At 53.0% G+C, this 16,284-nt stretch overlaps 1 protein-coding gene across 5 annotated transcripts in view; it reads left to right on the forward strand.

Annotated features, from left to right (window-relative positions):
- LOC123584281 (B2 bradykinin receptor-like) overlaps nucleotides 1-16,284 on the forward strand; it is a 53,296-nt gene that overhangs the window by 9,119 nt on the left and 27,893 nt on the right. For 2 of the 5 annotated variants that reach the window (XM_045451992.1, XM_045451990.1), the window contains exon 2: nucleotides 15,291-15,400. In XM_045451992.1, the coding sequence (XP_045307948.1) occupies nucleotides 15,327-15,400 (74 nt within the window). In that variant the 5' untranslated portion in view covers nucleotides 15,291-15,326. Of the gene's footprint in view, nucleotides 1-13,417; nucleotides 13,555-15,290; nucleotides 15,401-16,284 lie in introns of those variants that run through there. The other 3 variants (XM_045451991.1, XM_045451994.1, XM_045451995.1) reach the window with 3 other exon arrangements.

Genomic DNA, 16,284 nt, shown 5'->3' on the forward strand with positions numbered 1-16,284 from the left:
AAAAATCACTCAAAGCCGTAACCCAGGCAACAGAGGCACGAGTCAAAATCAAGAACACAGATCAGGAAAGCATTTGCTTCTGCCTTTTCCTTTTGTTTCCTGGGGACCCCAAATTCAGGAAATAGGTCTGAGCCCTTGACATTGAGAGGCTTGTGCCCGGCAGGAAACCGCATCTTTCTAGGACGGCCCTCCCCGTCCCCAGTACTCATCTGGGTACTTTTCCTTGGGTTTTAGAAGCCTGCTGAATCCACCTGCTTGGAGCTGGTGGTTGGGTAAACAGGAAACCACTGAAGAAACAGTTCATAAATACTTTAAACATGTCATTTAAAATGAAAACAGGATTGCGTATTTATTTACCAGTTTTTATGTAAGCAAGTCTTTCGCTTTGAACGCAAGTTGGCTGATTATCTTCCTTACGTATAAGCTAGCCCATGATTCATTCCCTATTTTTTTTAAATAGGAGAAAACACTCGGTTTATTCAAATATCTTGGTTACAAAAGTAATATATATTCTTCATAGAAAAATTGGAGGCTACTACAAAGAATAAAGAAAACACAAAAGCAACCCAGGATCCCGGGCTCAAAGGCAAACACCATTAGTTAATAATTTGGTGTCTTGCCTTTCAGATTTTTTTCCTATTGTGTTGTATATATAATTTATGCTCTGCTTTTTCTCCTGCTTGACATGATGTCAGAAATATTCTCTCTCTTCTTTTGGCAAAGGCTTTGGAGCATAATTTTTAACATATATAACAAATTTCCCAATCCTAAGTGTTTCAGTTTTTCTTTTTTTTCCTCTTCTAAATGCTGATCAACATCTCTGTTTTCCTGTCCTTTGATCATTTTCAGAAATACCAAGCAAAACAGGAAGGGAATTAGGTTCTTGATGTGTTTCAGCAAACTATCCAAAAATTGGATTTTCGGGAGACAGGTGTAGGAACCTGCCTGACCCTATTCAGAGAAGATACCCAGGCCACACCTGCCTGCCTTTCTCAGTCTGAGACTGGCCCATTGAACACTGCTTTTATGCCCGTTGCTTTTATGTTGGATTGACCCTGAGGGGTGCCTACAGAAATTGGAGCCACGGAGCCAGAGACTGAAGACAAGGGATCTGGTATCTCATCAATGCAAACTCCTACTAATAGCAATCCCTGCTGAGAACCTGTTAAAAACCAAACCCCTTTCCCCAATAAGGAAACTGAGTCTCAGAGAGGCTACGGGACTTGGCAGTAAGCAGGCACACAGAACCGTGGCCCCCATGTCCCCTGTGGCAGGCTTCAGAGTAGACTGTGTGGGAAGGTGAGCATTTTGGGTGCGGCCCGTGCCTGGCACGGATTCACAGTGGGCCAGGCAGGGCATCTCAGAGGCTTTTGTTTCTAGTTCCCAAACCGTGAAATACAAGGGGCCTAGGCAAGCTCGTGCATGTCAGAAATTCTCCTGGATCCTGGCTCGGGAAGTGGGAATTCTCTACCTGCTTTAGCACCAGAAATGATAAACCCTGGGGTCCTGTTGCCTCCCCCCTCCCCCCGCCTCTCCCCTGGCAGGGTCTGCAAAGGTATTAAAACCCTGGGCGAGTCTGCAAGACCCCTATTCAGCTGAGCTGTAAACCTTCCTCGGCAGGGTTACATTAAGAGATAACAGCGGTCTTGTGTTCTACCCCCTTCTCCACCGCACCCGCGCCACAAGAAGGAGGCAGCCTGGTGGGGCAGAGTAAGTGAGGACGTTGGTTTAAGGCCATACTCTGCACTTCACAGCTGGGTGGTCTTCTGGGGTTTGGTGACCTCTCTGAAGTTCGTCTTGCACCCAGAAATCGGGTGCTGTCATACCCAGCATAACCGTCTCGCGGTGCTGCTTGGAGAAGTCGGGGAGATCAGGTCTGTGAATCACGTGACACAGAGTTGACAGCTCTCATCCCTTCTCACGGATGGATTGAACCTAAGTGTCTCAAAACAGAAAGGCCAAGGGCGAACAGGGCCGCGGCTTTGGATCGGGCCACCATAAGCAGTCCTGGGGCCTCGACCTGTAGAGTTCAAGAAATCGTGGTCCAAATACACCAGAAACACTGCCCAGACTCTACTAGAACACCTCCGGTAACAGGAAAAGCATTGCAATTCGGCAAAGCCTCTGTCAGCTGCTACCCTGCCTGCCAGGATCGGGGATTCAGAGAAGCAAGGACCCTGTCCTATGCTCCAGGGACTGACAATATGGCAGTCGGGATGGGCGTAAAGGTGCAAAGAGAAAGAAAAGACTCTGGGTGTGTGTGTGTGTGTGTGTGTGTGTGTGTGTATGGTGGGGAGGGGGGTAATCTGAGCCTGTTTTGTTGTTTATCAAAATGAGGACAATCCTACGAGCCCCACCCTCCTTACAGGACTGAGGGAAACCCAGGTACACGGGGGCACTTTGGCACAGAGTCCCAGGCCTGGCTTGGCCACCAAACTCTTGAGGCTCAGTTTCCTCACCTGTAAAATGGGGCTATCCGTGCCCACTCAGAGTCGTTCCGAGGATCAAGTGAGTTAACGCTGCTTCTGCGCTCAGAACGCAGCGGGCGCACGGCAGATGCTACACACGTTTGCTGCCGACGTCACCTTCCGCGTCACCTTCGTCACCTTCGTCGTCATTCGTCCTTCCGTCAAATATTTCCCAAGCACCGGCCCCGGGGCCAGGGCCGGTGGAGGGGAAGTCAGAGGCGTCTCATGCAGTTCCAGTACACCCGGCCTGGCAGGGAGAGAGACAGTCGGGGCGGCTGTGGACACAGAGTGACTTCAGACATAATGGGAGCACAGGGGCGGGAGCCTCGCTGCAGGGAGAGCTCAGCCGGGGCCCCAGGAGGCCTCCTGGAGGAGGGGATATGAAGCTGAATGTGAAGGATTACAGGAGTTGGAAGGGCTCCTCGTGGAGCGGGAATGGGCAGAAGGCAGGGGGTACACCTCTGCCCAGGGCGTGCGCCGATGGTTACATGCTTAGGAACTTTGTGAGCTCGTTGAGCATCACATTGGGCTTGAAATCAACCATGGCAGGAATCAACTCACCACCACGACAATCTCCAAAGGCTACACATGAAGCCTTTCTCTCCCCGAGAGCCCTTTGTTAACTTTGGCTGGCACACCACCGCCTCTGGCTCCTCTCCGTTGGCTGAACAAGCCACCCTCGTCCGGACAGATGTCCCAAGGGCTAAGGGGCGGGATGGCTCTTCCTCCTGCAGGAGGTCCTGGGCAAGTTCAAGTGAGCGGCGGGAGTGTTTACTGAGAAAGTGCTCACTGGGAGTCTACCCCACGCCAGGGCCTGGGGTTGGGGGGGGTGGGGGGGTGGGGCGTGAATCGGTCCCTGGGGGGATTTTCTCAGGCACCAACTTCCCACACCAGGACAGACAGACCCGGAGGGAGGCTGTAAATCGGTAACAGAAGGCAGACAGGGCAGGAAGCTGACAGAGCTTTGCACCAAGAGAAGCAGCGACATGGACAAAAGGCAGAAAACCTTAAGAATTTCTTTTATTCGCGTCTGGCTTCTGAGGAGGTGAAGGATCACCTAGATCTGCAGGTGGAGGGACCACACAGGACGCACCCTCCACGCTATGAGCCCCTTCAAGGCCACTGACCCATCCTGGTCACCACACTCCACCCCATTAGAGCGGCACCATAAAGAGAGACAGCGCAGCAAGGCACCGGGGTTCAAATCCTGGCTCCACTAGGTACCAGCTGTGTGACTCTGGCCTCTGCTTTCTCATCTGTGAAATGGGACCAGTAGTCAGACCTCCATCAAAGGTGGTTGCAGATTTCCTGGCCGACTCTTGATTTCAGCTCAGGTCATGATCCCAGGGTCATGGGATCCAGCCCCGTGTCAGGCTCCCTGCTAATCATTCTCTCTCCCTCCACCCTTCTCCCCTGCTTGCGCTCTCTCTCCCTCTCAAATAACACACACACACACACACACACACACACACACACACTGTTACAATTAATTTAGCCTGCTTCTTTTTCCTTTTTTTTTTTTAGATGTGACTACTAGAAAATTTACATTACTTTATGTTTCAAATTAAATCTCTACTAGACAGCACTGCTCTAGGCTGTGGGAAACTAGCACTAACAGCCAGGTTTCACAAACAAGCAAACTGAAAGGAAGAAAACACAGAGTGAGAGATGCCAGGGAAACCTTTAAATTAAAAGAAACGTAAGAGACACATCAACCAACCCAATATGACAAATAATTCGGGTCCTGATTCAAGAAAATAGCCCTGGGGAGCCTGGCTGGCTCAGCTGGAGGGGCATACGACTCCTGATCTCAGGGTTGTGAGCTTGGGCCCCACGTTGGGCATGGAGCCTACTTAAAAAAAGAGAGAGAGAAAGAAAAAATAACTTGGGAAAAAATATGAAATCGTGGGACCATCAGAAATTGGAACACCGCCTGGAGAGTTGATGCTAGTAAGGAATTACTGTTGATTTCTGGTAGATGTGATCATGGATGCACAGTTAAGCTTCTTGAAAAGAGTCCTTATGTGTTAGAAACACCCTGAGGTAGTCACAGAACAGATAGGCACGTGAGATTTGCTTGAAAACTTACAGGAAGGGTCGGGTAGGTTTTGGTGTGGAAGACACAAGAGTGACCGTGAATTGGCAATTACTGAAGCCGGGTGATGGGCACAGAGATTCATGATGGGAGCCTGTCGGCTTGTGTAGATCTTCAAAACTTGCCATAAGGGGCGCCAGGGTGGCTCAGTCGGTTAAGCGTCTGACTTCGGCTCAGGTCACGATCTCGAGGTCCGTGAGTTCAAGCCCCACGTGGGGCTCTGTGCTGACAGCTGGGAGCCTGGAGCCTGCTTCGGATTCTGTGTCTCCTTCTCTCTCTGCCCCTCCCCCGCTCGTGCTCTGTCTCTGTCTCTCTCTCTCTCTCTCTCAAAAGTAAATAAATATTTAAAAACATTTTTTTAATTAAAAAAAAAAACTTGCCATAAGAATAAGCTAAAAAACGAAAACAAAAACACAAACCAGGGGCTCTGCCTAGGTTCAGATCCCGGCTAGCCATGCCTCAGTTTGCTTATCTGTGAAATAGGGACAGAACAATGGTCCCTACACTGCAGAGATGTGCAAAGAAAATAGATTTGTTTTGCAGGTGCTTTACACCCTGTCACGGGCCTTCACACTACCTTTTTATGGGAAGCTATTCCCAGTTACCCAAGGGGCCAGGGCTCCTGCCACAGGTCATCAGCCAGACAAACCCAAGACACGCCCGGGTTTCCCTGCATCCCGAGTCCCGGCATGATATCCTTACCTGTGCTGGGGACCCGGGGCCAGCTTTTCCCATCCTCTGCTTCTCTGGCCTTGGGAGACTCAAGGCCAGTTCCTTTGCAGATCCACACTAAGAAACACGGTCCCCTTCCACTCCTTTCTGGACAAGGTGTGACAAGGGCAGAACTTGGAGCTCTGGAATTCTCAGCTCTGACTCCCTGGGTTCCAATGGGCTCCACCTTCCAAAGCAGAGTTGGGCCGAGGGCCATAGTCACAGGGCTGGGCAAGGCTCGGGCTTGCCTGTGGCTGTCGTGTCTTGGGCAGGCCTGGCCCGGGATCCTCAGAGGCTTCAGGGAGGCCGGGAGAAGGGGAACTTGCTAGACTGGCTCATTCCATCCATCTCCATACGAGCCTTTGGATGCCAGCAAGTGGGGAGATGAGCCCCTGAGACTGCAGGGTGCTAATCCCCTGCCTCTGTTTCCCCGTGGTAGCTCATTTCCTTTCCTAGGGACACGGTTGTACAGAGGTCTCCAGAATCATCTATGACAACCCCTCATCGTAATCGTGGAAACGAAGTCCCAGAGATGTCACAGCATCTATCCCAGGGCACACCTGGTACTCAGTGACAGAGACAGGAGACGGTCCTCGAAGGACAGCACTAGGCTGTGGCTTGATGTCCAAGTTCATTTGATCCTGCCCCACCGTGTCTGTGCTCATCGCCACTATATCTCACACCGAACATGACAAACAAATGGGGAATAGAAGTTTGTTGAATGGGGGAGCCCGGGTGGGGAGTCCGGGGGGGCTCAGTCGGTTAAGCATCGGGCTTCAGCTGAGTCGTGATTGTGCGGTTCATGAGTTCGAGCTCCGCATCGGGCTCTGTGCTGACAGCTCAGAGCCTGGAGCTTGCTTTGGATTCTGTGTCTCCCTCTCTTTGCCCTTCCCCTGCTCATGCAATGTCTCTCTCTCTCTCTCTCCCTCTGAAGGATAAATAAACATTAAAATAATTTTTTTTTAAAAAAGTTTGTTGAATGAAGCCCCCTCCCAGGAAGCAAATGGGCAATAGTAGAGGTCCCTTCAGAGACCAGATCTCAGAGGCTACAGTGTGGCAGGAAGGGACAAAACTCTGCGTGCCCCAAACTGCGTGTTCTCCACTGTTCCCCTTGCACGCACCTTGGACAGGACCCGAACCACTTCGTGCCACGAAGTGTCGTTTTTTTTTTCTCTTCAGCTGGCTCCAAGTCTCCGTTTATTAGGTCATCACCTCCTCGTTTTGTAAACTGGCTTCCTGGGAAGACAGTCCCGGTACGGACACCCTTGCACATGGCAGGGGGGCCAGGCCAGCAGCCAGTTTGGCAAAGGCCCCCGGCCACCGCCCTCTCCTGCCACCCCAGCAGGGCCACGGCCCCCCCGGGGGCCACCAGGACCCTCAAGGAGCTTGAGCGTCTGTGGAAGAAATGAATGTTCTTCAGCATACCCAAGCCTGGGCCTGTCCCGAAGGATTGCTTTTCTGGAAAACACACTCCCTGTGGACACACAGCCTTCCTGTTTTGCAAGGCTCTATTGCAAGGATTTCTATTCCCCCCCTCCCCATGATAAATTCTTGACCTGCTTGTGACAGAAACCCTGGAACCTATAGGAAAGTGGAAAGGACATCTTTATAATCGCACAAAGGCACTGCTCTCAGGTTTGGTGTAAGCCATCCACACCTGCGTGGGCTAGGGGTATGAAGTGGTTTTTTTTGTTTTGTTTTTTTACATTTTTAAAAAATGTTTATTTATTTATTTTGAGAGAGAGAGAGAGAGAGAGAGAGAGCAGGAGAGGGGCAGAGAGAGAGGGAGAGAGAGAATCCCAAGCAGGTTCCACACTCAGTGCAGAGCCTGAAGCGGGGATCAATCTCATGACCGTGAGATCGGGACCTGAGTCAAAATCAAGAGTCGGATGCTTCACTAACTGAACCACCCAGGCGCCCTGAGTTGGGGTTTTTTAACGTGTTCACAATCAGACAATGTTAGCACACAGCTCCTTCTTCTGCATAGGACAGGGGCAACTGTGGAATTAAAAAAAAAAAAAAAAAAAAAAAAAAAAAAAAAAAAGAACAGGGGGCCTGGGTGCCAGGATTCCAGAATTCCAGGATTCCAGGACCTGGTTTCAAAGTTGAGCTCTGCCACCAGCCGGCTGTGCGTCCTGGGGGAACGCCCGCCATCCCCGGGTCTCTGTGTCCGTTTCTATCACATGAGGGAGTCTGATGAAATAGTGTTCAAAAGCCCTTCTCACCCTAGTAGTCCAGGGTCTTGTCAGGCTAACCTAGAAAGAGTTTCCGGGGGCAGAAGGAAGTAGGAAGGAGGAATATACCCGGTACAAAAATCCCGTGCTTCAATTAAGACAGGTCCTCGGGCTCTGTCCCCAATGGCCCCAGTCTTGTAAATGCCTCCAGACCCCCACGTCGCCTTTGGCCTGTACCAAACCCCTAAATAACGGCCACTCCAGCAGGAGACAGGCAAGGACTTGGCTCTTGTCATAGGCTGGCACTTATTTGCTGTGTCACTTAAAACATCTCATCGCCTCTCTGGGCCTCCGTTTTCCCTTCTGTAAAAGGGAGGGTGGGAGTAGGTGGAGCATTTTCGTGAAAGCAAAATTCTTTCCTCCAATAAAATTGTTGGCAGCAACCTGATACAGGGCACAGAGGAAGGGCACACTGACATTCACGGAGCACCGCACACGGAGCACCGCACACGGGTCACACGTTGTCGGGAGCACTTCGCTTTCACCATCCTCCTTATCTTCACAGCAAACCCACAAAATAGGCGCTATGAACATCCCCATTTGATGGATGAAAACACCGAGGTCTGGTGGGGTTCAGCGGCTTGTCCAAGGTTATACACGGCTAGTCAGTGTTGGAGCTGGGATTCTGACCTGGTTGGGTCTCAGTTATGAAACCCCGGTCCCTTGTCTTTCCAACCCTTTGGGGACATCTCCAGGGACTCAGCCCATGCTCCTCCACATTCACACACACACACACACACACACACACACACACACACACACGCGGTGGCCATTCCTCTGTAGCCCATCCATCAAGCTCCCCACTGCACCCCCAAAGCGGGGCCCCAGGGACTGCCGACTTCCCAGGCCCCGTGCAGCCAGCTGAGCGGTCCGCACCATCCCCACAGGCCACAGCCACCTGCACAGGGCACCCAGACGGGGGGTGGGCAGCCCCAGCAAAGGCAAGGAGGTGGGAGCATAGGGAACATCCTTGGAGATCAGGAGAGGGGTGACAGTGGCTGGGGCATGTTAACCTTAAAAATAAGACTGTCAGTTCTTTTACCAGAAAAAAAATGCTTTATTGGAGAGTAACAGAATCACAACGTGAAACACATAACTACAGCGAAGCCAGGGAGAAGCTTGGAGAACAGAGTAAGGCTCTTTTTCCAGAGGGAAAGGGGGGAAGTCAGGAGGGCTGTTATAAACAAAAAGCCCATTGGAGGAAACTGGGAGTTGGAAGTATAGTGGCTTCTCATTGGCTGAGCTGTGTCTATCTCTCATTGGCTGGGCTGTTGCTGAGCGAGGAGACAATCTTCCTTCTTTCCCCCTGGGGCTGTAAAGGGGAAGCCCAAGATTCCTTCTGCTGGGATTGCGTGTTTTCTGCTGCGGCTGTGGAGGGCTGCTGGGAGCAGCACTGAAGGTCTGCCTCCTGGCCTCCCGACCCCATTTTAAATGAGGTTTCTTTTCCTTCGCTTGGCACAGGGAAAATCTAGCACATGAAAAGGGATTGGAATAAAGGAATGGTTTCCTAACTAACACTAAGCAAATACAGTGACTTGATATGATATTCCATGTAAAATCATGGGAGAAGAAAGGATGCTTGCATGTGGATGTGCGTAGGGATAGAACTCTGGGAGTTTTGAACACAAATGCTCTTGACTGGTTATGTTATCTTATAAAACAAATAGGGAGGGTTTTTTTTTTTTTTTTTTTTTTTTTAAGGGGAAGGATTGGTGTTAGAATGTCCAATGAAGTTTCCCATTAAAACTCCAAACCCCGGGGTGCCTGGGTGGCTCAGTTGGTTAAGCATCTGGCACTTGATTTCAGCTCAGGTCATGGTCTCATGGTCAATGGGATTGAGCCCTCAGGGCTCTTCCTTGACAGCTTGGAGCCTTCTTGGGACTCTCTCTCCCTCTCTCTGCCCCTCCCCTGCTTGTGCTCTCTCTCTATCAAAAATAAATAGTTTGGGGCGCCTACGTGGCTCAGTTGATTAAGCATCTGACTTCGGCTCAGGTCATGATCTCACAGTTCATGGGTTCGAGCCCCACGTCGGGCTCTGCTGACAGCTCAGAACCTGGAGCTTGCTTCGGATTCTGTGTCTCCCTCTCTCTCGCTTTCTGCCCCTCCCCCATTCATGCGCGCGCGCGCGCTCTCTCTCTCTCTCTCAAAATAAATAAACGTTAAAAAAAAAATTTTAATAAACTTAAAAAAAAAAAACCAAAAAAACCCTCCAAAAACCAATGTGGGGAAAAGAGTCAAAACAAGTTGAACAGAAGAACCTTCCATAATAAGGAGGTAAAGCATAAAGACTGAGCCAGCCCTGGGGTATCCGAGGGCGGGCAGAGTTGGGTGAGTGCACCCTACCCTGTGAGGCAGAAAGCATGTGGGTGAGAGGCTCTGCTCCTCTTACATTCTCTATACATGTTTCCAAAACATTCCAGGCCCATAAAGTGTCCAAATGCCGGAAGGGCCCACATGATTGGGTTGGATCTTCTGATTCAGCTCTCTAGGAGTTCCTGGAATGGGGGAGGACTTCCCAGAACCCCATCCTTCCCCGTAGTCGGGTATGGCCTTTTTTTTAGGGACAAAGAGGAAAAAAAAGTCCTTTGGAAATTCCGTGGCCAGGCCACGCTTTTTCCCCGCTGCCGAGGCCCATACGGTGCATGAGCCCACCTCCTTCCCCAGCCCCCCAGTATTTACTGTGGCCTGAAGTTTCCCTGGGTGCTTATCTGTAAGCCGCATCCTTACCCGGCACTCATGCAGATCCGATTCTAGAGGAAAGCATTTGTTCTGGAGATGTGTCTGGCAGAGAGGGCTCTAAGATGTGATTCAAGAGACCTCGGTTCTTTCCAGCTCTGGCCTGGACTCCAAAGGGCTGGGTGGTCTGAGACATTCCACTTCTTCCTGGAGCAAGTGGTGTTGGAGAGACTGGGATGTGCAGATCAGTGCAGGCAGGGCGGAGGGGGCGGGCTGGAGGGGGAGGGCCCTTCCCACTCGGGGTGCTGAGTATAATGGGGTAGAGGGCCACACACACACACACACACACACACACCTTTTGTTCAGATGGAAGACAGAACTACAATCTCAAGTGTTCCCCCCAGATCCGCGGGGCCGGCGATGTCCCAGTGACACCCTCATCATCTCTCCACCCAGCTTTGGAATCAGTGTCCGAAAACCGACGCTGGGTCTGTGAGTGGGAGAGCAGGCCCCACGGAAGGGTCCCCTCCGAAATCCCATGCCGCCCGTGGTGTGGCCGAAGCAGACCAGCCCTCCCACAGGGGCGGGAAGGGCAGCTCACATTCTGGAACACGTTGACCGCATGCTCTGTGCCTGTTCAAGCACTGACTCATCCGCTGCTCACCGCGGCCCTGCGAGGTGGGGGCTATTTTTACACTAAGCCCCAAATGACAAGCCCAGCAGAGGGGGACCCCGTTCTGATCCCGGAAGCCTCTGGCTGCCGCGCTGGGCCCCCTGGCTGGCGACACAAGTTTCTAGGGTGCTTTGGGGTTGTTTCCCCCCAGTTCGGTCACTCCCCCTGCGGGCTCTGCAATACTATTGCCACTTGTCCAGCTACTTCTTTAATAGACTTACTTCTGAACGGTCACTTCACGTGGCCACCTTCTTACTAAACGGAAAACGAGTGGCATCTGTCATAACAACAACCTGTGGCAAATAAATACAATGGCCTGCCGTATAAAAGCCCCGCTACTAAAGTCAGACGAGATTCAGGCACGAGGCCCGCCCTCTTCGGTGAAAGCAAATCCCACAGGGGTGTTGAAAACGCACCAACAGTGGGGCGCCTGGGTGGCGCAGTCGGTTAAGCGTCCGACTTCAGCCAGGTCACGATCTCGCGGTCCGCGAGTTCGAGCCCCGCGTCGGGCTCTGGGCTGATGGCTCAGAGCCTGGAGCCTGTTTCCGATTCTGTGTCTCCCTCTCTCTCTGCCCCTCCCCCGTTCATGCTCTGTCTCTCTCTGTCCCAAAAATAAATAAACGTTGAAAAAAAAAAAAAAAAAGAAAACGCACCAACAGGGCTGGGACGGCCCCGGCGGGAAGAGTGACCACACAATACGGGGTTATTTGCCATTCAGCCCTCAACTCTCGCTTCGGGCAACAGCTCCCTGCTTTAGCACGAGGCCACAAAACGCTGCCACAAAACGCTGCCACAAAACGCAGCCACGGCTGGGGTGCCAGGTTGGGGGGCCCACACAAGGCGAGATTTGGCCCTTGAGAAAGTGGCACTGTGTGTTTTGTGGCGGCTGCAGCCTCAGAGCCCCCCAGACACAAACCAAAACCGGATCCCTCTGAGACTCCGGTGGAATTTACTCCTGGCAGAACCGACGGCCAGTGTCGATGTGACTCAACGAAGGGAGATCTTTTTTAAAGCAAGTCCTTCTTGGACAGGATTCTGAGGCAGATGAACAAGGGAATCAGAATGTTGGAAGCTTCCTTCTGAACATCAGTGTGAGCAACGAGGGGGGAGCCCAGCCGCAGGGTCACCCCCCCCCCCCTTCTACCTCTACTCCAGCCAGGAGGGTCAGTCTGCGGGGGGACTGACCAGGACATCGAGGCCCAGGGGGGCAAGGGGGCTCGTTCAGGGTCACACGGAGAGTGCCGCACGCCTGGCCACCGCGCCCCCCCGCTCCCCCCTCCCCGTGCCAGCTTGAGCTGCGCCAAGCTCTCTCCCACATTCCTTCCGATCGCTCTCTGACATCAGATTTTATAATCCCAGGGCCTATTCGACAGGGTCCCGGGAGGAAAGAGAAGGCACATTCACACTGGGTAATATTGAGGTGTTTTTGACAGAGGGTCTATTTTCGGAGTGTGGACGGCGTGTGGGGGTGCCGGCGGGGCACCAGAGCCAGCACAGCCAAGGTCCTGGCACGGGTCACCCCCTCCCTCCCAGAGAACTGAACAGGACCAGGTGGCAGTCTCCAGAATCCTGGCCAGCGAGGTGGGAAGGGCCCCTGATAGGAGCTGTGAGCTCGGCCCCTGGAGGCCCTGAGGCAGAGAACTGGGAGCCCACGCCCCAGCTGATGCCCTATGTACTTCCTCCCTCCCTGCCCTGCTGGTGCTCCCACTGGCCAAGCCCAAAGGAAGCCAGCCCTGCTGAGGTTCCTGGGTGGGTGAGGGTGGGGGGGCCTTGCAGGGAGAGTGGCCTGGAGCTGCCTGCGGCTCCCACAGGCAGAATCCTCCTGGGGATGCCTCGGCCAGCAGAGGCAGAGAAGCAACTAGCATCTACAGGTTCTCCAGACTTGAAACCCCCTCTCCAGAGGGCTGCAGAGAAACTCCCGGCTTTGTTTTCAAAATGAGAGCAATGTTTACAGCCATTAGCCAGCAATTAGGATCAGCCGGCCAGATCCGGGAACACCCAACTCCCAGGGGCCACAAGGAAACACTGGGCACTCCCCAGGGTGACTGAGCTGAAGCACCCCCGCCCCCGCCCGCAGTCACTTGTGCAGTTGTCACTGTCTGGGTGGAATAGGGGGGCCTGGGACAGACTGAAGTCCCTCAGCAGGAGAGGGGAGCCCCATGGGGCAGGGGAAGCTCACCTTGCTTTCCCCCGCCCCCCCCCCCATCTCAATAAGGGTCCTGGAGGAATGAATGATTCAAACACATGGCCTCTGCCCTCCGCTTTCCAGGGACCAGGGAGGCCCTCCCCAAAAGGCAATCTACTAGACCTTTCTTCCCTTCCCCCAGACCCCTTCTGTCCCTGAAGCATCAGCAGGACTTGGCTGCTTGCTGGCCTCCTCTTGCGAGTTCCAAATCCTGACCTCCGCTCAGTTCAGGGGTTCAGGGAAACCTTTTCCAGATGTTCATTAAATATCTTCTGCCTCGTTTCCTGCTTACTAACTCCGTCTCTTCTTTTTCTAATGCCTTAATGTTTCTTGGACTGTCGGCCGCCTTCCCTTCACCCCCTACAACCGGATTAGGAGAGCTGGCTTCTGGAAGCTCCGTGTGCCTGCTGAGGGGTGGCTGAAACCCGGGGCGGGGCAGATCCACGGCTCCATGCACGTGCACATGGGCACCCAGGTTTTCACACCCTTCCTGGACGGGAGCAAGAGGGCAGGTGAGATCCCGGCGCGAGCTCGAGATCTGGACCAGAAGGGGGGGTTCAAGCCCCACCTCTGGGTCTTGTTAGCAATGGCACCCAGACGAGTGACCTTCCCCATCTCTGCACCCCCACCTCCTCGGCAAGGCCAGCCTGTGGCAGATGCCTACCTCCCGGGATGAGAGTACAGTTGGTCTTTGAACAAAGCTGGGGGGAGGGGTGCTGACAGCCCTCCCTGTCGGAAATCCGCATCTAACTTTTGACATGCCCAGACCTTAACTGCTGAGAGCCTACTGTCGACCAGAAGCCTTACCAATAACATAACCCGCCGATTAACACATATTTTGTACGTCATATGTAATATATAGTGTCTTACAATAGAGTGAGCTAGGGAGAAGCAAATGTTATTAAGAGAAACGTAAGGAGGCCCCCGGGTGGCTCGGTTCATTAAGTGTCTGCGACTCTCAGTTTCAGCTCAGGTCCATGATCTCACGGTTTGGGGGATCAAGCCCCCCGCTTTCGCCCCCCGCCCCACTGCCTCCATCAGGCTCTGTGCTAACTGTGCAGAGCCTGCTTGGGATTCTCCTTCTCTGTCTGTCTCTCTCTCTCTCTCTCTCTGCCCCTCCCCTGCTCATGCTCGCTCACGCGCACTCTCTCTCTCCCAAAATAAATATTAAAGAAAAAAAAAAAAAGAAAATCACAAAGAAGAGAAATTAAATTTACATTTACGGGGGTGTACCGTATTTATTGGAAAACATCCGCATACCTGGACCCTCGCAGTTCAAAGCTGTGCTGTCCGAGGGTCAGCTGTACAGTGAAACATGAAGAGGGACAGAGAAAGGCTCTGAGTCCCTCTCACCCGGGGCTCAGACCTTGAGAGCACACTGTGGCAGTCACCACCACAAGGGTTGGTACCGCTCCTCTGTACCCGCCTTTGCCTTTAGGCTCGAAGCCCCTGGAGATCCGCCAGCCCAGGCGCCCCACCCCCAGCTCCAGACCCACTCTGAGCCCCACGGCTACTTGCACCCCTACCTGTGAGTTTCAGAAGCACCTCAAACTTAACACGTGCCAGTCTAAACACATGGCCCCTTCTCCAAGTCAGCCCTCCGCCTCTTGCCTTCACAGGAGATGGCAGCACCTGTGCTGGGGGGGTGTCTTTGACACGTCCCTTGCTCTCCTCCCCGGGCTCTCATGGCCAGCCTTACACCAGGGCTGAACCTGCTAACCGGTCTCCCTGCTTCCACTCTGTCCCTGCCACAATCCCGTACCCTCCGTCCCCCAGCGGCCACCAGGGCCTAACACACGTCCACACCAAGCTTCTTCCTGCCTCGGGGCCTTTGCACCTGCTGCTCCTTCGGAGACATCCTCCTCTCCACCGCCATCTTTTTGCTCAGTTTCCTCCTGCTCACCCTCAGCTCTTAAAATAAATATCCATTTCCCACACCCCCCCCCCACCCACGCCAGGCTGGTTTAGGACTCTACCTTATATGCTTCCGTGGGACCTTTATTTCATAGCATTTGCATCAGTTTTCAATTATTTAGTGACTATTTCAGTAATGTCTGGCTTCTCCATTAAACTGTAAGTTCCTGGAGGACAGGACATTGTGCCATTATGTCCCTAGCACCCAGTATGCAGCAGCTGCTGAATAAATATTTGTTAGTGAAGGGCTCGATTTCCCTTCCCTCGTGGACAAACACATGTGTGTTTTATGGTCCCCAGCCCACGATCTAACTGTCTTTTCTCCTCCGATCAGCCCGGGCACCTCACGCACGACTCCCTCTGAGTCCAAATGTTCTCTTCCTGGAGGAGACATATGTTCCTGTCTTTTCATGAGGACCCCGTGCCCACCACAGCCACTTTCGGGTAAGTCAAAAGAATTCCTTGATTTACTGCTTATGGTGGGAGGGGCAGACAGCCTGGAGAAGACTTGGGGAACGTGACCCCCTTCTCCTGGGCAACAGTGAAAGCAACAGGCAATGTGGGATCCGCAGAAAAAAAACTTCTCGAGGGCTGGTAGGGCCCGTGTTCGAGTCCCCCATGGACCTGGTGGGAGCAGGGCGGGTGGTGTTCTGTTGGGTTTGGTGGGGTACGGGGATGCGGGAGGAGGATACAGAAGTGATGGTCATGTGCGACCCATCGCAAATGAACTTGGAAATGAAGAGAGTGACACTCTGAAGTCAACACCCAAGGAGTCAGAGATGCACCAGGTCACCATGGAGAAGGGATGTCTCCAACTCATGTCTGATGTCTGGTAGGAGGCCTAGCCACTCTATAGAGAGAACCGATTGCGAGTGGAAGCAGAAGAAAGGGAGGGTCGGTCTTGAGGGTTCAGGGCTGGTGAGACAAAGGGCAGAGGGGCCCCGCCTGGCTTCTCAGCCCAGTATGGGGTGCAGCATACCATGGAGATGACCAGGCAGCCACGGGGCACTTAACTCCCAGTTTTGCACTCCCCAGGCCACCTCGGACAATCTAGTGGCTTCTCAGAGCCAGCTAAGGGCCAGGGGCCATCCCGTTGGCAAAGGACCATATTGCTGGGAAATTAACAGGCAGCATCTGGTGCCATACTTCCGTCTTCCGAGACCCAGACCCTGAGAGACAACTGTCCAAGCCTGGGTCACTGAGAAAATGGGTTTTATGTAGCTGCAAAAACAGGGCCAAAGGCTGGACCAAGGAGGTTGTCCAGGAGAAGCCTTACATCCAGAGGCTCTGGAAGGAGCCTGCCAGTTTGCACAGGTCAGGAACTTAGG

Source organism: Leopardus geoffroyi, chromosome B3 (assembly GCF_018350155.1).
Source record: "Leopardus geoffroyi isolate Oge1 chromosome B3, O.geoffroyi_Oge1_pat1.0, whole genome shotgun sequence".
NCBI lineage: Eukaryota > Metazoa > Chordata > Mammalia > Carnivora > Felidae > Leopardus > Leopardus geoffroyi.